We start from the raw sequence: 24,528 nt of genomic DNA, 5'->3' as shown, positions 1-24,528 counted from the left end.
CTGAATCTTATAAAAAAATATATATCTATTGGTATAAAAACAATATTCATGTAAAACAAAATATCAGGTAGCCACGTAATCTCGATGTAATCTCAAAAAGGAGAATATACGACAAAGCGAAATATATGTGTGTTAAATGCTATAAACCTTGAGTGTCTACGAACACGCACCCCTGTATTAGCGCTTCATACGAAATCAACCAAAAAAAAAAATTCTACAAAATATATATATATATATCGATAAAAAAATGTTTGTATTGATGAAGAGGTGTGAATATAGTCTACCTGTAGGTTAACCCCTATGCTAAATGAATGTTCATAAACTTATGATGACGTATTAACGTAACACGTACACCAAAAAACTCAAACCTTTGTAAAAAACTGACTCCAAAAAACCAATACCAAAATTATCTCCGATATAAAAAGTATAAAGAAAATTTAATAATTTAGAATGTTATGAGTTGGCGGGTGTTCGGATGGCCTGACTACATGAGGAGGCTTAGGGTTCTGGAGCATAGTTGTTCGTTCCTGTGTGGGTTGGCATGTGAATCCTCACTGATAACTAAATAAACGAAACAATTCCAAAAAACTATTTTATGCTTCACAACACCTACCATTCGCGATGTAGTTGTGGTCACAAAATCTACTACTTATGGAACAACAAAACTCAAAAATCTCTGTTTTGGCTTCCACATTTGTAGCCATATTTCTGAAACTAAAACTCTCTATAAAACAAACTGAAAAGAAAAAGAAATCTAAAATAAAATTTTGTGTTGTAAAATGTCGATGCAACTAGATCACCCTCATGTTTGGTGTCTATGCCACCGTTGGGTTATTGTATCAGATCTGGTGGGCTTGCTCCTAACTACTGGTGCAATTAAACTTTGTCAGAAATACACAAGCAAGTCACCTAACTAGCTTAGAAACCCGCTTACACCATAACCTTTTTCAAATGAACGTTTTTTTTTTTTTTTGAAAGCTTAAATACATTTGTAAGTGCAAGATTAATTGAGTAAAAAAAAAAAGATAATTATATCTTTGTATTTCTACTAGATGTTACAGAAGAATATTTGATTTCTTGCGAGGGCGCCAATTCAAGCTTCTTTTCCTGCGCTCTGTTGAATTATATAAAAATAATTATTTCTCGGGTGCTATAAGAAATATAGCGATCCCTTCATGTGTTTTTAGATTGGGCGCCATTTATAAATATATGTCACGTACACGTTGCTTTGGTTCCAGATGGTGGCCCTAGCTAGCTCAGTACATTTGGCAGGCCGTGGTTCTCAACCCGCCATCTTGGAACCGGACGCACACATATATTTTTTAACTTCCGTTCACCTCTTCGGGTTCACTTACCCACCGCACAACAGGAATCCCACCCAACCTTGGACCGCTCGCATCGTGCAACCTACTCTGCGGTCACCCTTATGCCATGCTCCATACTCCTACTTACCTCCTCATCATTCCATCCTTACATCCCGCCCGAAAAGAAATTAGCCAGCCATATTACTTCTCTTTTCACTTCAATAACGCATTTTTAATAAACATAATCTTAAAATCTATACACGAATGAAATAAAATCTTATACAAAAAATCAAGCTTCGTTTATATTTAATAATATTTTTCTTCAAACACCTTAATTTATATATATACATATATGTAAATTTTAATTTAACACATATGGGTTCCTTCTTCGCAAAAAAAAATGTATATCCTTATGCAAACATATAAAAGTAAAAATAAACGTATTACAAACAGTATTTATGAACGCGTAAACAGGCTGTAAATATTATCAACCTAAAAAGAATCAAAATGCGCGCATGAATTCCGTATAAAAAAACTGTACGACAACTGTTCAAATATATTTCTGGGTCTCTCTGTCGCCAAAATCACCAAACTCTTATCTACTCAAGTGGAGTTATATAAAAAAAGTAGTTTTAAACACACCCTAATGCCTGCCTAAAAGAGCTCTTTTATGTGGGGATTGGGGGGCATATTGGTGCAGGGTTCATACCCTCTGCAAAAAAAAAGGTAAGACAAAAAAAAACAGCTTAATTAATCGTTCTGGTATATTTTGTGACTCATAGACGCCTTACAATTTTATAAATTTTGGCTTAATCGAATACTACGTTTAAGACTAAAACGGAAAAGATTTATAGTGACTTGGATATATGTCCATGCACATCAATGTAAAATTCATATTTCATACAGTTTAAAATTTGGGATAAAAAAAAACAATTCTTAGACTACCCTGACTCGTTTGTTAATTTCTATCTACCATAAAAAGCTTTTGTACCATTACATTATGGTGAACTTTTTTGCTGAATGCTATAATGAGGTAGGTCGCTCCAACGTTAGGGTAAATGGCTAGGTGAATAAACAAATCCAATTGGACGCAGCTTTCCGAGATGCAATAAAAGGATTTATTGGTGATGAAATTGCAATACCAAAAAATGTGATGAGATGCAATTACGATTTACTTGATGAAAATGTTGTATGGATCTGATAAATTGGAGATTGAATATGTAGCCAATGCTATCGAATTTGTAGGAAATTGTTGAATTTGTAAAAAATTTATATCGAATTGGTAGACATTTGTGATTTGTAAAAATTGTGATTCGCAAAAAGTGTGATTCGCAAAAAATGTGATTCGCAAAAAATGTGATTCGCAAAAAATGTGATTCGCAAAAATGTGATTCCCTGGCGCTTTAAAAAGGCTTCACTGGCCACCTCCGGTTCCCACTACGAGAATGAAATCTCAATTAGCGCCAATTAAATTCTTTCATTAAGGCTCCCAAAACCGATTTGGCGTTCACGCGCCTTATGTCACACATACATTAATATTATATTGCCCTCATACCTACGCGCAATATGAAACGAATGTATCCGCAAAAAATTTATTTTAATCAAAAAGAAAAATCAAAGAGATAGTAAATTTTTAGAATTTGGGATTACGCAAAAAAACACTGCTTGAGTGGAAATCTTCACCCCGGAAAATCCGTGCCTGCGGATTTATTGAAGAGGCTGGTGACCGAAGTCGAAATTGAGGTCGCGTGAACCCCAAACGGCGCGAAAGTCTATATGATAAAAAAAAAATCTTTGTACTTTAAAAACTCACCAGGTGAACAAATATTCCACATCCTTATGCAGCAAATAAATCCTGTCCTGGGGGGTTGGATGCAGCGTCGCCCTTTTTTCTTTAAAATTATCGACCGAGACCGCTTTTTTTTTATTGAAGGCAATTTGCCTCATATCAAAAATTAAAAATTATTATTATCGGCACTACACTAATCCCTTCTGGATCTTCGCGCACAGGGAATTTTAAAACTTAATAACACCAAACAAATTTGGAAAGCGGCGCGCGCACTTGAATTCACTTTGCTGCTATATTTTACTTTTAATTTTGTTCTCCTCCAGTTACCCCTTTTATACCAGGCATGCTTAACCAACGAAACGATATCATTTCGTTACGATAATCAACGTTAATAAACGAAACGAAGTCATTTCGTTTCGTTTATTAACGTTAAGATCGTCAAATTAACGAAATGATTTCGTTTCGTTTTCTGCCATATCAAAACGAAATCAAATCGTTTATGTTGATTATTAATTTCAAACTATGCTGGCAAAGCTGATTAATGGCGGAGTCATTAAAGGTGAAAGCATTAGCCAAGCTGATTGCAACTTTTCTCATGAATTTTGACAGTACGAACATTTCTCAGAGTATTTTTGACATTACCACGAACGAATTACACAAACAAATTACATAGAGTTTGTGTGTATATGTGCGCTCGTTGTTGCCACCTTACGGCTTCACCATGGCTATAGCATTGCCAGCACAATTCAAACATAAAGTATCACGTTTTTGTTAACGTTTTTAACGTTAACGAAAGCTTTTCGTTTCGGTTAAAAACGAGATACAATTTATCTTGATAATTTCTTTATCGATAATATTTCGAAGTGTTTCAACGGAAACGGTGGAAATTTTTTGATAAACGATTAGCTTAACGTTAAGGTGCATCCCTGTTTTATACTATCCAAATCGCTGAAAAGAACCGTTTCCATTTGCCGTTTCCCACGGTCTTTCTTTTGCCTACCGCAATCATGACCACCCTATATCTATCCCTGTCCTTATTCTCAACATATCATGCACACCCATCCGGAAACCTTACCAACAAAGCTTTTTTCGTCATTGTGAATTTACGTGAGTTCACAATGGTGTTTTTTGGGAATTTTCATTTGACGTTTGTCGTGTTTACCTTTTTGGTAAACACAATTTTATAAATTTTTCTTATGGTGTCAAGTGCGTTAGGTGCGAGGTCGATTGTTGCCTACAAATAGGTCGAAAGAGGTGTCCCACGACGCGTATTAATCTCGAGAACAATATTCCGAAGGCGGAAAATAAAAATTGTATCTCTGTCCGGAGATATTTGCAGTGGAAGTTGGTGATTTTCGGGTGATTGTAGTTCTGTTGTGCAATACCCAACAAAAAAACTGTGAACATAAGTGCTTTGCGTGGATTTAGTTTTGGTCTCCAAACCGGTGTTGGACCCACCCAGGGTGATTCGTTTTAAGCGCAGCAGAAGGCCGCCAACGCAGAAAGGTGTTCTGCGTAACCATACTGTGGATACCACCCCTGGTTTAGGAGGGACCCGCTGGTAACTTTTCGGTTTTTTGTTCTTATATTCTGAACGAGCCAAACATTTAATATTGCTGTTTTAACAGCGTACTCCACCTCAACATGTGAGGCTCTCTGCATCAAAGCGGGCCAAGGTCTGCATGAAGCCCAACGCGGGGACGACCCACGCCCTGACACAATGGTGCGAATGCCGTACAACAACAAAGCAGTCAGGCAGGTTTTTGTTTTGCCTATTTAAGTGCAGGCAACTTGCAGGAACACTTGCTTGTTTATATATATTTACCTTTGCTGCGCAGCGGTTGAGACGTTGACTCCTGACTCCACTGGAGCAGCAAAGCAAATCAGGATTATGATGTTACTCCGACGGTGGTTGTTGTCCACTTGTTTTAGATTTAGTTGATGTCCAGTAAGATGTTGTGAGTATTTAAGCGTTGTTTACGCGTTTATATCGTACGCAATTCACGTTAAACAATAAAAAATGCGGAGCTAAAATATTCACAACTTTACCGCCTTTTTACTCTTTTTTTTGTTAATATTCGGTAACTCACTGATATACGAATACTAACTACCAGCAGGGTACTTAAGTATTAAATGAATATATTTACTTGAATGCTTATAACTTTTGTTTTAGTCCATCGATTTTGTTGAATGAAAGCTTATTTTTTTTTTGTATTAAAACAGAGCTTTGAGAGAAAACATAAAAATCAGCAAAAACTAACTGATATACGAATACTAACATACTATATGTGCCAGTAGGGTACTTTAGTATTAAATGAGAATATTTACATGAATGCTTATACTTTTGTATTAGTCCATCGATTTTGTTGAATGAAAGCTTATTTTTTTTTTTTTTTGTAATAAAACAGAGCTTAGAGAGAAAAGAAAAATTCTGCAAAAAAATAAAAATTTTTCGAGATCCTTCCTCGGAAAGTACAAATTTTTTTATATTATTACAAAAAAAATTTAAAAAATCCGTAATGATTGTTCGTTATCTTTGAATCTGCAGGGCCCCGCAAAAAGTGCTGCATGCACAGTTTAAAGCAAATTTTATTAACTTTTAAAAACTTTAAACCGTTTTGGATTTGCTCAATTCGTTCTTGAGATACACTAGGAATCAAATGAAAGTATAAATTTCACAGCAGTTATTTCAGTGCAAATTTATTAAAATTATTAAATAACAAATATTACAATATTATCATATTATCACAGGTGCATGGATAACAAAAACAGAGGAATATGTATTTTCCCAAGTGTCGAACGAAAAATATGATTTTTTTAACTCTACGATAGGAATTCTAGTACAAAGCGCTGCAAATGAAAGTATAAAAGTGTAAAACAAACAAAAGGCTTTATTTTTGAACTAAATTTAGTAATCGGTATTTCCACCTTTGCTCTGAATAACCGCACGGAGCCGTTTTGGCATACTTCGAACCAATTTCAATGGAATATTAGCCCATTGACACCTCATCTCCGAGAAAAAGGACTCCAAGTTCGTGCGGCTGCTTTTTGGTATTTTTGAGTCAAAAATTTACCATAAATGCTCAATTGGATTAAAATCTGGCGATTGAGATGGCCAGTTGAGTTTTTCTATGGCGTTTTCTTCATAAAAAGCGATTAGCAAGTCGAGAAGTGTGTGGGGGTCGTTATCTTGTTGAAGAAAAACGACTGCAAATTCATTTTTGCCGCACTTATTGCCCAAATTTCACTGAGAGCGTCAACATAAGAAGCCCCCGTCATACGACCATCGATTTTTACTAGATTACCTACGCCAAATTTTAAGAAACAACCCCAAATCATGAGAGAGCGGCCTCCATGTTTCACCATTGATTGTATACCCTGAGGCTTTAAGTGATCAGAAGGTTTGCACCACTCATTTACGTTTTTTGAGTTCCTCAACACAAATTTTGACTCATGGGACCAAATCACTTTGTCCAAAAACGTGTTTGGCATGCTTACATACTGCTTTGCAAAAGCCAGTCTGTTTTTCCTATTTGCAGTGGAAATCAGGGGTCTTTTTTTGGCGACATAGGTTTTGAAGTCAGATGCACGTAATGTTGTCTGCACTGTACTGGTATAAACATTCAAATTCAAACTTTCGATTAGCTCCCTCGCTAAAAATTTCTGGGTTGCTTGCAACTTTTTTTCTCATGAGGCGCTCAACGTGTATCGTGATTTTGGCCTTCGGACCTCCTCCATACTGAGTCATGTATGTTTTCCGCTTTTTGAAGTTTTCAAAAATCTTTCTGGCCCCTCCGATCGAAATAGAATATTTTTCAGCAATTTTTGCATATGTCTCACCCTTTTTCCTATCTTCTACAATTAATTTCCGAATTTCTTCAGTTTTGCGGATTTTTCTCTTGTGACACAAAAAACTAAATGCAAAAATTTATTTCTATTAATTTTTGCATAGTTTTAGTAAGTTCTGCAGCTAATTTTGGTTTTGCTATGTTAAAACACGGCACAAACTCAAATTATACTTTCATATGACGCGCGCTTTACAAGTCCGGCACAGATTACTGACCTTTACATCTCAATAATAGATTATAATTTTGTTCGAACTGTTTATTCACATTACGGGGAATAATCATGGCATACATTTTGAATTTAAATACAAGTATTGAAAACGTAACAGGTAAACGGTTGTTAATAAGTATCGTTTATACTTTCATTTTTGTAAAAGTCGCAAAAAAGAGAGATACCTCTGATTGTAACAACTACAGAGGTATCACCTTACTCTCGATTCCTAGCAAAGTGTTCTCCACGATCTTACTGTCCCGAATTCAAGAGGCGGTGCACGGAACTCTAAGAGAAAATCAGTGTGGCTTTAGACAAAACCGGTCCTGTGTTGATCTAATAAATACCGTCCGAATCATTGCTGAACAATGCTGTGAATACAGAACATCAGCTTATTTACTTTTTATCGACTTTAAAAAGGCTTTTGATAGTCTCGACAGGAAATATATTTGGGAAATACTACGAAAACGAGGGATGCCCAATAAAATAATCGACATTATAAAGGCAATGTATGCCGAATTTAAGTCCCGGGTCAGTCACGATGGGTGCCTCTCAGAACCCTTCGAAATTAAAAGCGGGGTGCGACAGGGATGCATACTCTCGCCGCTCTTGTTTATCTTGGCATTAGACGAGATTATGAGGAACGCAGAAAATGGTGGACACGGTGTACAGTGGACGCCTTTCACTCAGCTAGGGGATTTAGAATATGCAGACGATGTCTGTCTGCTAAGCCACAGAAGTACTGACCTTCAACACAATTTAGAAGCTGTCAACACACATGCAAAGGAGGCCGGACTAAGCATCAATACAGCGAAAACCAAAGTCATAAGATGCGGCTATAGTATTTCATCAAGGCCATTGATGCTTACGGTTGACGAAAATGAAATCGAAGGTGTAGAGTCCGTTGTTTATCTTGGTAGTATTGTCTCAAATAAGAGCGGTGCAGATGAGGACGTTCAGTCTCGCATAAACCAAGCAAGAATGGTTTTTGGGCAACTGGCAAACGTGTGGAGGTCCAGCCAAATATCTTTAAAAACGAAGCTTCGACTGTTTAATTCGAATGTTAAATCAGTACTGTTTTATGCTTGCGAGACGTGGAAAAGCTCAACTTCAATTCAGAAACGTCTACAAGTTTTTATTAATAAATGTCTGCGCCGAATCCTGAAAATTCGATGGCCGGAAAGAATTTCAAATGACGACTTATGGTCTAGAACAAATCAACCTAAGGCTGCCACAGAAATAACCAAGCGTAAATGGTCGTGGATTGGTCACACTCTCAGAAGACCTCCAGTAAATATAGCCAGACAAGCATTGCGATGGAATCCACAAGGAAGCCGACGACCTGGTGCACCTGCGAAAACTTGGCGCAGAACTGTGGATAAAGAACTCGAAGACGCAGGATATACGTGGAGTGACATCACAAGAACTGCACCTAACAGAATAAGATTTAAGTCGCTGGTCGAGGCCCTATGCTCCAATAGGAGTTGGGGAGGATGATGATGATGATGATACTTTCATTTGATGCCTATTGTATATATGATTAAGTGGACCCAATTTTTGAAATAACGGTAATTCGTAAATATCTCAAAAATGTTACTATAGAATTAAAAATAACCTTCATTTTCGGAATCGGGGGGTGATTTTACATAGGAATTTCATAATGGCGTTTCTGGTGCAGAAAAAAAGTTGGAATTTGTGATCCAGTGTTGTCAATGTGTTGGCTACATTTTTCGTTTTCCATCTCCCTTTGGCAACCCCTATACAACCACCGCATGAAAATCGCCAACTTACTGCAAATATCTCCGGACAGATACAAATTTTCTTTTCAGCCTTCGGATTATTGTTGTCGAGGTCAATACGCGCCTTTTGACACCTTTCTCGATATTTTCGGTAGCGTATTGGCAGTCAACCCCTCAACTAGACTTTTACCAAATTTTTTATAAAAAAGTAGTTTCACATCACTTTAAGTTATTTTTTTAGTAAATGCATCCAATTTAACGAAATTTTTTCCCGGAACACGCAAGAATTGCAAAGTTTTATGTTTTCTCTCTATTTCATTCACCTAACACCAACACACAATCTGGACAAAAGTGTGTTGTTGCTGTAGAGATGAGCCAACCATATAGTTGAACCATGGAAAGAATCTGAAAACACTACCTGGCCGACAGTCTACATGACAGCTCATCGAAAGATTCCCATCAAATAAAGTTAGCGTAACCGACGTTGGTGAAAACGGCCTTAAGTATCTAAAACTTGTACTATTTTCGATCACAGTTGTTGAGGTTCGCAATTTAAAAGCCGTAACGGCTAAGGCGCTACGTGGGTTAGTCGGCCCATCGATAACTACTGTTAATTTGTGTTTGCGCATATCTGTTGAACCAAGCTAAATGACAAAGTTTTTGTCGCTTCCCAAGGCAGCCGGTTCGGGATATTTCCCGACCAAGGGCTGTCATTTCAGTGTAACCCCATTTAATTTGTTGCGTCCCTGGTCACACCTATTAGATGGGGCGAAGCAGTGCTACAACAAAAAAGTTTTTGTTTTTGCATATACACAAATTGACTGTAGTTATCGATAAATCGATTAACCCACGTAGCGCCTTAACCGTTAACGATAGAACCTTGACGCAAATTGTGGATCAATCTACAAGTAGATAACTATATGAATGCAAAAGAAACTATTGAATTTTGCTTTGTTCAGGAGATATACATACACAAAAACAGTTAGAAGTTGAGCACTGATCGATCAACCGATAAATCGCACGTAGAAATTGAACCGTTTGTGATAGAACCTTGAGTCCAATTGTGAATAGTTTTACAAGTTGGTCGCTATATAATGCAAAACAAGAGTTTTGAAAATCCTGCTCAGTTCAAGAGATATAGGGCAATTTAGGTTCTGGGTCATTTGTGTACCGATAATTCATTTGTGTACCCATTTTTGCCTTGAAGGGTTAAGAATGGTATTTTATATATTATATAAATTGTTAATTCATCTACATAAATATTGCGAAACATTGGCTAGGCTCAAAAGATATACACAAATTGATAGTAGTTATCGATAAACCGATTAGCTCACGTAGCGCTAATGATATATAAGTACCTTTTTGTAGATTACTCCACAATTTTATATGAAGATCCATTATTATCCTTACACAAATGACCCAAAGGAAAGTTGTTGAATTCTCAACCATTTGTTATTGGCGTGCTAAAGACGAGTTAGCTGTCTGTTATGCGTGAATTATTCGCCCTTATCGCGAAGTTCACGCGGAAAAATGTTCGCTTTCACTTTTTTTGTTCGGGTGAACTTTTTCCGCCTATCGGCAATTTCGGGCGAACAAAAGTTCACTTCGAAACAGCTGATGCTCTATTGTGAACTAGCAATGAACAAATAATTTACTTGCAATTGTGTAAATTTTGTAAACAAGCATACATATATTTCCTTAAAATACAACAAAAATAGAAATAAAATAATGTTTAAATGTGAAAGCGATTCGGAGGCAATTAAGGAACAGTTCTAACCCTTTGAAGCTAAATGATTCACTGTAAGCTGAAAATTACTATTTTCAACAGTTTTGAATAACAAGTTATATTTTTTTCAATTAGCTTTCACCAATATTACAGGGTAAACAAGCCGGCATTCTAATATTTGCTAGATTTCTTACCAAATCCTTGCCTCCATTGAAGCACAAATTTGGAGTTCCACCAATTGTAAAGTTGAGTACATGTCTTCATTTTTTCGCATAGGGAAAGGCGTTGGAAAGGACCAAGGAGTGGGTCTTAGCCAATCTTGTTTCAGCGAGGTGCTCAACATTTTGGAACCGTTTCTTTGTCCACAATGGATAACTTGGCCGACTGATACGTTGTCATAAAAAATAGAATTTACCTACTTAGCAATACAGGAATTTCACTTTTTTCCGCTCAGCTTACGATTGTGCATTATTTATTGATTTATTTCTAATAATAGAAGTACACATGATGTAATAACGACAAGGTGGTCTATGTAGTGACAGCTCATTTTGAAAGCTCCCAATTAATACGAATGATGAGAGAAAGGGGAAGAACAGAAGAGGCCGCTTTGTAAAACAGTATTAAATCGAGTACTTTTTTATAGCAAAGCACTTAATTTTTTTTTATTTTTTTTTTTTTGCTTAATCCAAAATAGTAACGAAACTAATATCTTGTCATTTGTTTATAAAAATAAAAAGTGAATATAGGTCACTGCGACTGCCGCCATATATAGGCTTGTTTACCATAACGAAATTGTGGAAGCCAGCTCAAAGTACTTTGGAAACAATTTTTTCTCTTTTTACTTAACGAATTGGTTCTCGCGGTAAATGAAGACAATACGAAGTACTTGCTGTCACCCAAGAAAGAATCGGCCCATTTGCACCTAGACAGCCACGTCACTGTTGACGGGTATAATTTCGACACTGTAAAGGATTTCGTCTATTTTGAAACCAGCATTAACAGAAAAAACAATGTCAGATTAGAAATCAATCGGAAAATGCCTTAGGCGAAGAATTACTCTTGCCAATAAATGCTACATGCTTGGACTAAGTAGGCAACTGAAAAGTAAAGTCCCATCCCGACGAAAAAAATCATTATTTACAAGTCACTCATCATGCCTGTCGTGCTCTATGGCTCGGGAATCATTGACGGTGTCGAGAGAAGATGGCTCTTGGAGTGTTGAGAGAAGTTTTCCGGAAGATTTATGGTCGGGCACGTGATGCCGACGGCGAGTATCGAAGGATAATCCAGCGGGTTAGAGGGTTAGAAAATACCCGCGGTAGGATGCCTGTCGTATGAGGCGACTAAAATACCAAATAGATTCAAGGGGTTGTGTAGCGCAACCCTTTCAAGGGGTTGCCAGCGTAATATATAGCTTCTCCAAACCCAATTGTCAACCTCACCTATACGTGGCGAATCCTGTTTCATTAACAGCCGAGGCTCTGGCGACCACGAACTTCTCATAGATCTAGGGCGTGGGAGGGCGGAATGGCCTAGAAGGTCCCATGTGGTCATAACAAATCGTTCCCGAGGTGGTACCGGAACGTACCGGATCTACATCCAGCAAAGGACCATCAACTCGATAACACTCCCCAAGGCCTTCGCGGAGTGTCCTTATCGCTACAACAACATCCAAAGAGGTATAGTGCTAAACTGTATGAGCTTTAACACTTTTTCATGCAGAGCGAGTTTTGAGCTGCATAGGCAACTGCTACATAAAAACACATTTGTACTGAAGTAAAGAATTATTAAAGGATGCGATGGAAGCAGCATCATGCGATGTTTATTGCAGTGTGCATGAAAGAAATTGTTCTGGTGCAGATAGTGTGATTCATGGCTCTATTTGAATGTTTCGCTATAATGAGGTGAAATATGTACATTGTTCTTCAATATTGTGTTCATCTGCGCCGCCAAACATCAGACATATAAAACAACGCAGCCAGATCGACCATGTCGCGACACGCGGAAGGCACATGCTTTAATTCTTTTTGATATGCACAGGATTCGAGAATCAATATCAAAACGGGTCACTATCTCGCCATAGCCAAAGTCAGACCTTGCTATTGAGCTGCAAAACGTGCATCTTGAAACAGCAGTTAAGCAGAAACATAAAATAGTTAAAACATGTATTAGAATTATTATTAAAAAACATCTTGCATTACTTTCGACGGAAATATTAAAATTCAAACAATTTCGTTTAATATAAAATACTTTATATAAAAAATTTTACGCATTTGATTTATAGAAGTCAACTCAAAATAGAATTGGAGAAAAAAGTGGTCTTTGCATACTTTTCCAGAAAAATTGATTTGAATGGTTTTTACTACAATTTTTCCTCTGAATGAAAAAGTAGTTTCGCAAAGAGCCAAATTGAGTTTCAGAGTGGGAGTTCAAGATGGCGGATTGGAAAGAGAAGCTGCCAACGTCAGTCACCTTGTAATTGCATCATGAGAAGTACATATAATTATAAGAGTATCAAATTTCAAAACAAAAAATTACTTACATTTTGTTTTCCTCTCGTTCGCCTGTAAAATAAAAGTGAACAAATTTGGGTTTCCCCGCTGTTCATTTCGACCGAACAAAGAGTTGCCGATAAGGTGAAATCTTTTTCGACCACGAAAAATTCTTTCGCCACCCTCTGCGATAGGGTGAACAAAAACTGTGAATATTTTCGGGCGAAAAAAAAACTCGCGATAAGGGTGATTGATTATCGATAGCAATTTAACAATATGCTTATAACATGGCGATAATTTGCAGATATCGGTTCTTGTCAATATCAATGCGATAGGACGTCGATAACTATCTGGCAACAGGACGATAACTAAAGCAGACACGAGAGACTTATCATTCCCGAAATCTACTTCGGATGTGAAATTCAGTTTCAGAAAAACGTTTAATAATAAGACTCAGTAAGCGATCTTAGTGTTAGTAAATATTTCAAATTAAACTTAGCCAAAAAAATGAAAAAACATCGCGCCGAAATCCTTTTTTATGCTTGGAAATTGATTGTTATCGGTGAAAATCCGAATCGGTTTTTCTAGTCAACCGTTAGATATTTGCCGTCTTTCAGTAAGTTTTACAGCTCCGGCTCACGCTCAATTCTCAAGGGAATGCTCTGGATCATTGAGAGACTTGAGAAGCAGATGTCGTGAAATTTTCGCACACGTGAAATGTGATAGGCAGATGTCGCTGCTGTTTTTCATTTAACTCATACGGCGAAAGGCTAAACAGCGACATATATATTTTTGAAAAAGTAGGTATATTAAAGGCCGCGTTTCCAACGTTTAAAGAAGTAATTAACAAATTATCTGGCTCACAAATTGAACCAGGCTTCTATCTGGATTTATCTGGCTCAAATCGTTGTTGTTGCATTTACATGCAAAATTATTTATGTATCTGGCTCAGGATTTTGCCACCGGATGATAGCTATTATTAACTACTAAAGGCTTGGGCTGTAGTGACAGCTGCTAAGCTTTAAATCTGCCCACATCAGTATGATTTTACGAAACAAGAAAAAAAGACATTCTTTCGTTTCGTTATTACAGGAGTTTGTCCCGGGTTTGAAACATTATTCCTGTAGTTTTGGTTAAATTTGCGGTCTAGCTGCTCAAGCCACCGAAAATGTGTCTCTACCTTGCATTTCCAATTCGTTCGATTTCAACTTTGCCATAAAGGAAGGGATGAAATCAAAAAGTTTCATAAATTTTGTTTTATTTTTATAAAAGCGGTATTCATGTATAAATTGCCATGCATCGTGAAATGCCAAAATTTTGTGCCTACTGCTATTTTCATGCTCAAGAAAAATGCAAAATTCTTCTTTTGATCTGCGTACAAGCACTTAATAATACCAACACGTAAGCTTTCGATTTCAAAGTATTTTCGAAAGTATGTATGTATTCTGTTTTTAAATACTTTTTGTATTTTTTTATTTGGTACTTTTATCATCACTGGATGTGTACATTTCATGCTTATATAATTTTAATAAAGCAATGTAAATATGTAAATGTTATATTTAAAGACACAGAGTCAAAATTTCTGAAACGGATCAACTAAAAACGTTTAATTTATTTTTGAGCAATAGAAGTATTATTTGATAGCTATCGATAATACAAACAAAGCTCGTCTTCGATTTTTCCAGAAAAAACTGTATCCTTAATTATCGCCATTTGAATTTTCTTTGTCCTTTTTCTTTTAAAGTTGAATAGCAGCCGATAGGCTCCACCGATTTTGACAATTCAAACACCAATTTGTTTGTAATTAAAAACTATTTCAGAGCACATTTTTTATTTCTGTGAAATAAATTTCTATTTTTAAAATTGTTGCAAAAACCGTGCAAAAAAATTGTTCTGGATCATATTTTTGCACGCAAGGAAGACCACATACGCAAAATTTTACTCTCTATGATATTCCGTTGAGAAAAAAAATGACCCGCTGTATTGATGCTAGATATTTTCATTTGAACACCTTGGACTTGAACAATTTCCACACAAAATTCTATTTATTTTTTATTTTGAATGAATTTCGAATGATTCGTATGAGTTAGGCGGGGATTGCCCTAGTTGCTTTAAATGTATGAAAACATTTATTTGAAGCAATTTTTAATTTATAATTTATTTAATAATTTGGGAAAAATATAATTCAACTAATACTAATTTCATTCCTATCTTATCCTCATGAGAGATTTATCACAACAATTTTCTGCCTATTCATTAAAGAACTCAAAATTAGCAGTATATGAGGCCAATAAGGCTCATATGTATATGATATCGGAAGGAGGCCTGTATAAGACTTATGTCAGAGGCAAAATATGAGAGCGCTTGAATTCACATAGCATTCACTTCAGGCTCCTAAATGAGTTCATAACGATCCAAAGTTTGGACTCCTTTCAGACTAATTGTTGACCCCGAGTGTTTGCTGGGTTGTTTGCTTAAAATCAAAACGAAATTTTTTTTATTTCAAATGACGTATAAATTAAATAGCTGAATTGTAATTCCAAGCAGCCTCGATTCAAATGATTTTTAAATACCCAAAAAAAGATACAGATAAGGAATATTCCGGGTATTTTCCTGGTATTTACGCATAAAAATGGTAAATACCCGGTACAATCCCATCTCTAATCATACCAGCTATTTTTTTTTTTTTCTTGATCGACGTTTACCAATTTTGTGGTTGACTTATGCTTGAGCAAGGCGAATTCAGTACCAGGTGATGTTATCCTAACCATGGTATAAATATTACCAGGTAAAACCATTTACTCTTCTGGCGGCCATAATGGTTTTTCGATTTTAAAAAAAAATTTTAAATCACTCTTAAACTTTGAGAAAATGACAAACCAAAGTAAACACAAAAAAATTGTTGGTTTAACATTTTTCACTTTTTTAAAATCCCAAAAAAAAATAGAATGCTTATGAAATAAGTGAAAAAATATTTCGAAGTTTTGAAATCGGTTTTTGTGTATGTATATGACAAAAAAATTAGTTACCAATATAATGGATGCCTCAACACGTCCTATTTTTGCAAATGGACAAAAGAAAAGACCTTACTTCTTAACCTCTTCTAATTAAGAAGCGAATGTTGGAGTCAACCCCTATTGATTTTTTATTCATCCTTCTTCACTTGGTTGATACGTCTTTAAGCCTTAAATATGCTGAAACTTCACTTTATAAGAGATCAGCAGCCTAAGTGTCTTCGCTACTGCGGAAAAAATGATTTTGGAGGTATTCTTCGGTTTGTTTTGGCCCTTTTCCTCGCGGTTGGATGATACATTTTTTAAGTGGCGCTTAACCGCTTAGGAGATGCTGGCTGTAGCGTAACAAGTCACTCCAGCTAATGCTGTTTCCCGATATCTGACGCCAGCAGCGGGTACCAAGAGAGATCAAAGTCTTCCCCACCTGCTTCTCCGAACCCAGTGGAGATCTTCCCATAACTTGCCCACGCCAGCAAAAACGTAGTAGCTCTTCGCAGCTTAGCTAAACATCATCGTCCAGTTGGAGTATGATAATTCGTGGAGGCTGAATTTACCGGCTGAACGGTCAAAGTCTTTCGCCGTGGTGTAGAGCTAGTGTGTTGGCCTATCCCTCAAAAATATTTAAGAAAATTTGTATAAATGGTATTGATTGTCCCTCGGCATTACCTTGGCACCAAAAGTTCGTCCGCCTTAGCAGATAAATTTTTGGGTCTGCACAAAACATGTATGTAGTAGGTGAGCCAGTTCGTAGAAAAACGAATACACGATTATAAAAAATTACCTTGGGTGGGTCCAACACCGGTTTGGAGACCAAAACTATATCCGCGCAAACACTTATGTTCACAATTTTTTTTGTGGGTACCACAAAATCATCAAAATTACAACAACCACATACAATTTTCCAAAATTTCTTTTACAAATATCTCTTGACACACCCAAAATTGTTTACCTCCGCTTTCGGATTCGCGATCCTGGATCGAAAACGCATCTTTTGATACCCCTCTGATATTTTTGGACGTGTATTAAGAGTGTCATGCTGTCGTATGGAATTACCAAATATATTACAGTTTCTTATATTTCTATTATGAAATCAAAACCAAAATAAAACAAGTAAGGAAGGGTATAGACTCGTCTTGTGCTTGAGTTAGCCAAATTTCGCACCTTTTTGCTATTGCATTTTTTTTGCTAGCTTTTAGGCGCAGAAGCGGATGCGAATTTTGATTGAGACGAGATAGTTGATCCGAGTCTCTTTATGGGGCTCTAATTGTGCACCTAAGTATATAAAACAACTTTCTATTGCAATGTTTAGCACGGTTTTCGTCATGGAGGCTGACCTTCCCGACTATGGGCGCAAGAACACCTTTGTCCATCCACCCAGGCGTTGAAGTGGCCGAGCCTGTTCATATAATGCGTCTTTCATCTCTTCGTCGGAATTTCGGCTTTATGCGGATAGCGGCATGACCTTCATTCAAATGCGTAAACGGAAGTACTTGACAAGGGTCTGAAAACGAACTGCGCTTATTTGCATAGCCACTCCAGTAAATGTCACATAATTTTATGTTATTGCTATACTTCGTTGTTGTTGTTGTTGTAGCAATAAAGACACTCCCCGAAGTGGAGTGTTATCGGTGTTCATAGTCCTTTGATAATACGTTACGGAAACTAGCATCATGCAGCGGATATCACGATCATCTAGGCAACGATTTGATATGACCATGCCTATTTATCTATATCTGTTGATTTTAGACGCCTCTTACTCTTGCCTACCGCGGTAGACATCAGTCTATCTGCTACTTTTGATCTCATACACGCAAGATTGCTCCTTTTGGTAAAAGCAGCGGTGGCAATCTTGTGTGGTTTCGTGCATCACTAACCCTCAAATAACGATGGCGGCCGACTTGTTGTTGGTGCTGTTGTAGCAGTGCTTCGCCCCATCCAATAGGTGCGACCGGTCAATAATCATCAATATCCTCTAACGGGAGTCCAATGAAACTTGCTGTTTCAATAGATGCAGTCCATAATAGGGGGGTGTTAGAGGCGTTGGTTCCACAATACAGTTATAGAAATGGTTGGTGTCATGTGGGGACACGTTACAAGCAGAACATACTTTTTGTATGTCGCGGTTGATTCTGTATAGGTAAGATTTTAAACTGTTACAGTATCCAGATCGTAGTTGAGGTAGAGTGACTCGCGTTTCCCTAGGGAGTGTGCGTTCCTCTCTGCAAGTTTACGGTATTGTTCTTTGAGTACAGGATTCACCGGGCAATTCCTGGCATAGAGGTCCGACGCCTGTTTGTGGAGTTCACTGAGGACCTGGACCCGTATTACGTGTTACGATCCGTGATCGAAACAAATTTTTTAAATCTCAATAGCTCTGAAATGGTGGGTCGGATTAATGGCACATTTAAACTAGCAACAAATAGTACTCATTAGATCCATAACTTATTATAAATTTTAGAAAAAGTTTGACAGTTGCATAGTTACCGCTTGAATGAAAATGGTTTTCAGTCACTGATCGTAACACGTAATACGGGCCCTGCTTGTGTTTTTTGGCTTTATACGGCTGTGTTCTCAGGTGCCGTATTTCCGTATGTTTACGGAGATGACATTAAGCCCCTGGGCGGTGTTGGCTCATCAGTCAAATGTCTGTTGGGATGGCCAGGTTTCTGGGTATTCAACAGGAACTGTTTGGTTAGCATTTCATTTCTCCCCCTAATGGAGAGTATTCTCTCGCCTCATTATGTAGATGGTGTTTTGGGGACATAAGAAGACATCCTGTGGCGGCTCGGAGGGCAGTATTTTGGCAGGCCTTTAGCTTCTTCCAGTGAGTAGTCTTTAGGCTTGGCGACCATATCGGGGACGCATAGCATGCAATCGGCTGGCCAATTGCTTTGTAAGTGGTAATGAGCATTCCTTTATCTTTTCCCCGAAGTACTGCCAGCAATAGATTTGGAGGATTTTATGAGGGCTCTCGATTTTCGGTACAATTGCGACTGCATGTTCACCAAAATGTAGGTCCTGATCAAACGTCACACCCAAGATTTTGGGGTCTGAGACAGTCGGTAGCGTAGTGCTATTGACGTGGATGTTCAAAATGGTCGACATTTGGGACGTCCATGTTGTAAATAAGGTCGCCGATGATTTAGTCGGTGATAATGTCAGGTTTCGCAAGGTGATGCGGCATCACATAAAACGGCGGTTTGAAGCAACGACATAAATTCCAAATATAAGCAGGAAATAATGGTAGGATATATAATTTTGTTTTTTTTCTTGTATTATTATTACTTTATTTTACTTATTTGCTCCATTCACATTTCAACACAATTCGCACATCCGCCCCTTTACTTTTTTATTATTAATAAGTAATTTGCTGTAGACAAATTTTGTGTGGTTTTTTTTTATGCGTCACTTTTTATTCACAATTTATGCCAAATATTACAAAATAAAGTCATTATTATTTTTTGAATTTTGTTTTAGTTTTCTTCTTTTTTTGTACTGACGCTAGTTTTTGGTTTTCTTTTATTATTACACCTTTTTTCGGTTCCTCAAAGGTTTAGTTTTTGTTTGTATCAGCTACCTTGCATTTTATTTTGCTTATTTTTACAAATAACGCATTAGTATGTAAACAGCAAACATGTAAATTAAAAAAATGACATTTTCGTAATTTTTAGTTATATATATTTATTTTACGTTTTCAGTTTTATCAGTTTTTTTATTTTACGTACACTTTACAAAGTGTGTTATCTCTTCTTCTGCTTTATTATTACTTTTTTAAACATTTTACAGAAATTCTATAAATTTGCACTCCACAATATTTTCTTTAAATGTAAAATTTTTTGTTACTAAGTCATAAGAAAATCAAATATTTATACAATAAGCTTTAGAACTAAGAAAAATCAAGTGTATCTATAGTATGTATGTAAGTTATGGTGAACTGCGTGCAAGTACATTACTTTAAGGCAGTGGTCGTCAGCTGGTGAAATAATTGTTCGCGCTCACTTTACACATATCATTATTCTCTTTTGTTTAGTCGGCGCTGAACAAGCAGAATAGCAACATCGGATGATGAGGCTATGTTTATTTGCGCATTTGCGAAAAAATATTTTGCAAACAAATGCTCATGCGCAAAATGTTTTCATGGTTTAATGTTAACAATTTATTTTGTTTAAATTTTTCGTTACACTCAAGCAATGAAGTAGTATTTGTAACGCATATTTACGAATTACTTTTTGTGTGTTAACAAACATGCGCGCATACGTTCCACCTCATTGATTTTTTATCACCAACTAAATCACTACGACTAACAACATTAGTTTTACTCACACAGCCACAGTTTCAATTTTGGTGACCACTGCTTTAAAGTATCAAAAAATTTAGAGAAAAATTATGTTTTATATATAGTATATTATTAATAGCAAAAAATGCAACAGCAAAGACAATTGATTTGTTATCTATACACATTGTTTGTGTATGTTCATAAGTTTTAATAAATTTACCATTTAATAATCGAAATAAATTTCGTATAAATTTTTTGTTTTCATGGTACATATATATAGATGGACATATATAGGCCCTTTCCATATCAAAACACCCGGTCCGCGCAGGACATGATTTTTGATTTCCGATGAAATTTTAATATGTTGTTCTTTGGTAAAAATAATGAAACACGTGTTTTTGTTTGCCTTTGAATTTGATAAAATGCAATCGATATTTTATTCACCAATTTTTTCAACTGTCAATAACTTAGTCAAAAATTAAGCGATTTCATGATTTTTCTTTGAAATGTTCGGTATTACTTTACTTTTATATAAATTTATAAACAATAGCATATAGTTAAAAAAAATTTTTTTTTAGTATTTACTAAAAATTTTTGACATTTTTCAAAAATTTATTTCTCAAAAAATGTTATTTTTTTTTGTTTAAACTTTTTCTATATGAGTGAACAGTTCATATTTTAACTTGGCCAAATGCCTATTAGCCAAAACTCGTTGTTTTCGCAATATGAATTTTTGAATATTAAACTTTTTTTCGCCATATATGATGCACTACATATCAGCATACAAGGCGATCAATGCCAAATGCTTAAAATTAATTAAAATATCACATTTATTATTGAAAGCATTCATTTCTTTATTATTTTTCAGAATTACAGTGATTTTGTAACAGGACATGGCAAAGACTCTTGTGACGGTATTGGAGGGAAAGACATAACGAATTAAACGGGGTTACACTGAAATGACAGTCCTTGGTCGGGAAAAATCCCGAGTCGCTCCGGTACATAGAACCAACTGCCTTGGGAAGCGGAGGTCACTGCTACAACAACAACAACGGTATTGGAGGTTTAGTGAAATATTTTGCCATATTCTGAAAAATATTAACAAACGAAGGTTTTCAATAATAAATGTGATATTTTAATTAATTTTAAGCATTTGGCATTGATTGCCTTGTATGCTGATATGTATTGCATCAATATATGGCGAAAAAAAGTTTAATATTCAAAAATTCACATTTCGAAAACAAAGAGTTTTGGCTTATGGATATTTACCCATGTTGAAATATAAACTGCTCACTCGATATAGAAAAAGTTTAAATAAAACAAAACGGTTTTTTGAAATATTGATTTGTGAAAATAAAGTCATAAATTGTTACTAAATACTAAACAAATAATTTTTTTAACTTATGCAATTGTTTATAAATTTCTATAAAATTAAAAGTAATAACGAACATTTCAAAGAAAAAATCATGAGAATCGATTAGTTTTTGATAGTTATTGTATGCTGTAATGCATTGCATCAATAAATGGGGGGAAAAAATGTTTAATATTGAAAAATGCATATCTCGAAAACAACGAGTTTTGGCTAATAGGCATTTGGCCAAGTTGAAATATGAACTGTTAACTCAATATAGAAAAAGTTTAAACAAAAAAAAATAACCGTTTTTGAGAAATAAATTTTTGAAAAAAGCCATAAATTTTTACTAAATACTTTTTAAACTATATGCTATTGTTTATAGATTTATATATGTAAAAGTAAAAGTAATACCGAACATTTCAAAGAAAAAATCATGAAAATCGGTTAATTTTTCACAAATTTATTGACAGTTGAAGAAATAGGTGAATAAAATATCGATTGCATTTTATAGAATTCAATTGCCGATAAATCCGAAAAAAAAATTTTTTTGAGGCAAAAAAGAAAACATGTTTCATTATTTTGACCAAAGAACAACATATTAAAATTTCATCGAAATCAAAAATCATGTTCTGCGCGGATCGGGTGTCTTGAAATGGAATGAGCCTATAGTATATAGGCGTATGTAGTACAGTTCTTAAGTTTTTGCACACAGAGCCAACGCGGTACACACATACATAGGTACACGGTGTTAAAAGAAAGAAAAAGCTAATCAATGTGCACAAAATGCTGTAAAAAAACACAAACTCTTCAACGCTGTCGAATTCCGTCAAATTGAAACTTATTTTTTTATATCTAAATATGTAATTATAAAATACACTGTTGCTGCAGCGCAGACTGGCAGCTGTTGTTGTAGTTGGTAGATATAGTTTTTGCTGTTAATGCTGCCGCTGCTCACTAATGTTACTCCATTTTTATTTGCAAATTTGCAATGTTGAGTTTTGCACTTTTTCTTCTTTAAAATTTCTTGTGGCTTGTAGTCTATGCCGCAATTAACTGTAAATAGAAAAAATATGTAAACAAATTAAAAATTTTACTAATTCATTAAAATTTGAATTAAACAGCAAAAACACAAAAAAAGTTGACAGATGTGGTAATGACACATAGACCTCTCCTAATAGCATGGCGGCACCATACAAGGTGGCAGCATGGTGACATACCTACAGACATAAATAAAGGTGCCATGTACTTTGTTTTTGTAAATTCAATGGACGAATGTCAAAATCGAACTGCGCCGCAGTTTATGATGATGCCATGATCTAATAGTGTGGCTGAACATAGGTTAAGTTAGGTTGAATTGAGCGGTCTATGAAGACCTCACATAGACTGAATGAGTCCGTAGTATTACCAGAAGTTTATTTAACAACCAAACTGAAACCCTCTATCAAAACCCAGGACATATTTATAAATATTAAATATTAGAAGCTTTTTAGGACCTACGTCACTTGCTGCTTCTAGATCTGACAGCTGTATCACTCGTAATAGCTGGAGTCTTAGCCTGACAAGCGCAGGGCATGAGCACAAAACGTGCTCCTTCGTTTCCTCCTACAACCCGCACTTCCTACATCTGCTATAACTGACCAAGCCTAATTTAAAGCTGAACATAGGTAATTTTATTAAAAGTACGGACATCAAGGAATCGTGCACGTTCGTAAACCTATGAACATACCAAACCTAAACCAATTTAAAATTTATCGTTCACTTCCATGAACACTTAAAGGGAAAAGAGGTTTCCCTGTATAGCAGGGCCGCACAAAAGCTTAACTCTTCTGTCAAAGTTAAGGCCAGAATATAAAGTTCTAAGACAATAAGCCATTTTCTTTTATTTTTTTGTCAGTTCATTGCGGCTGCTGAGTAGAGTATCTCCCCATGTCGCACAGTGGTCTGGATTTGGCTTTCAGTGGACTTAGGGAAATAGAAAAAATATTAGTTAATAACACAAAAACTTTGATGGGGATCGATTGTAAGTCTCATTACATGACGTTTTTATATATGAGTATTTTTTCATAAAGTCTTAAATAAAAAAGTTATAGCAAATAAAAAAATTTTAAGTATGGGAAAAATCACCCTTTTTACCGTTAACTTATTTTCCTCACATTTCCTTAAAACTTGATTAATTTATTTATACAGTTATGATTATATACTATGCAATATACTCGGTTTCATGGTTCGAAAAGGTTCGTGTTTTTTTTTTTGTTTTTTTTTTTTTTTTTTATTATTTAAGTATAGCGAATCACTTTTTAATTTTGGGTAGAATTTAAAAACAGAAAAATTATTTTTTTTTTAATGTTTGTATTGCGCACTTTTTAATTCTGGGTAATATTTAAAAACAGAAATATTTGATAATTCATATTCACCCTTATTGTCATTGTCGTCGTCGACATCGTCGTCACTTCGACACCAAATCGGTATTGCCTAGCTTGTTGATACGACGACGCCAATTTATCGATAAAACGAAGGGAAAATATACCATCTCTGCTATTTCTGGATCAGCTGTTCGATTTTTTTACTATTTCTGTATCTTTTCGCGATTCGAGATTTGTTTAAATATTTCATTTCAAGATTTTACAAAAATGTTTTATTATGACAGTAGTGCGAGCTCTAGTGACGAAAATGGTAATTCTATACGACAGCATGACACTGCTAATACGCGTCCAAAAATATCGAGGTGTCAAAAGACGCATATTAATCTCGACAACAATAATCCGAATAAAAATAAAT

At 35.7% G+C, this 24,528-nt stretch overlaps 2 protein-coding genes across 3 annotated transcripts in view; one reads left to right on the top strand and one right to left on the bottom strand.

The window, feature by feature from the left end:
- Positions 1–4,241: 4,241 nt before the first annotated feature.
- Positions 4,242–24,528, top strand: part of LOC137243812 (SCAN domain-containing protein 3-like) — a 61,782-nt gene continuing 41,495 nt past the window's right edge. The window contains exons 1-2 of one of the 2 annotated variants that reach the window (XR_010950626.1): positions 4,242–4,654; positions 4,722–5,136. The gene's annotated coding sequence lies outside the window, so the exon portion shown is untranslated. Of the gene's footprint in view, positions 4,655–4,721; positions 5,137–24,528 lie in introns of those variants that run through there. The other variant, XM_067771964.1, reaches the window with a different exon arrangement.
- Dek (protein) overlaps positions 19,776–24,528 on the bottom strand; it is a 99,828-nt gene continuing 95,075 nt past the window's right edge. Inside the window, exon 13 of the mRNA XM_067771962.1 lies at positions 19,776–22,803. Within this exon, the coding sequence (XP_067628063.1) occupies positions 22,789–22,803 (15 nt within the window). The 3' untranslated portion in view covers positions 19,776–22,788. The remainder of the gene's footprint in view (positions 22,804–24,528) is intronic.

The sequence above is a fragment of the Eurosta solidaginis genome, chromosome 3 (genome assembly GCF_040869045.1).
Source record: "Eurosta solidaginis isolate ZX-2024a chromosome 3, ASM4086904v1, whole genome shotgun sequence".
In the NCBI taxonomy this organism is placed as follows: Eukaryota; Metazoa; Arthropoda; class Insecta; order Diptera; family Tephritidae; genus Eurosta; species Eurosta solidaginis.
This window is presented reverse-complemented; position numbering and strand designations above follow the sequence as displayed.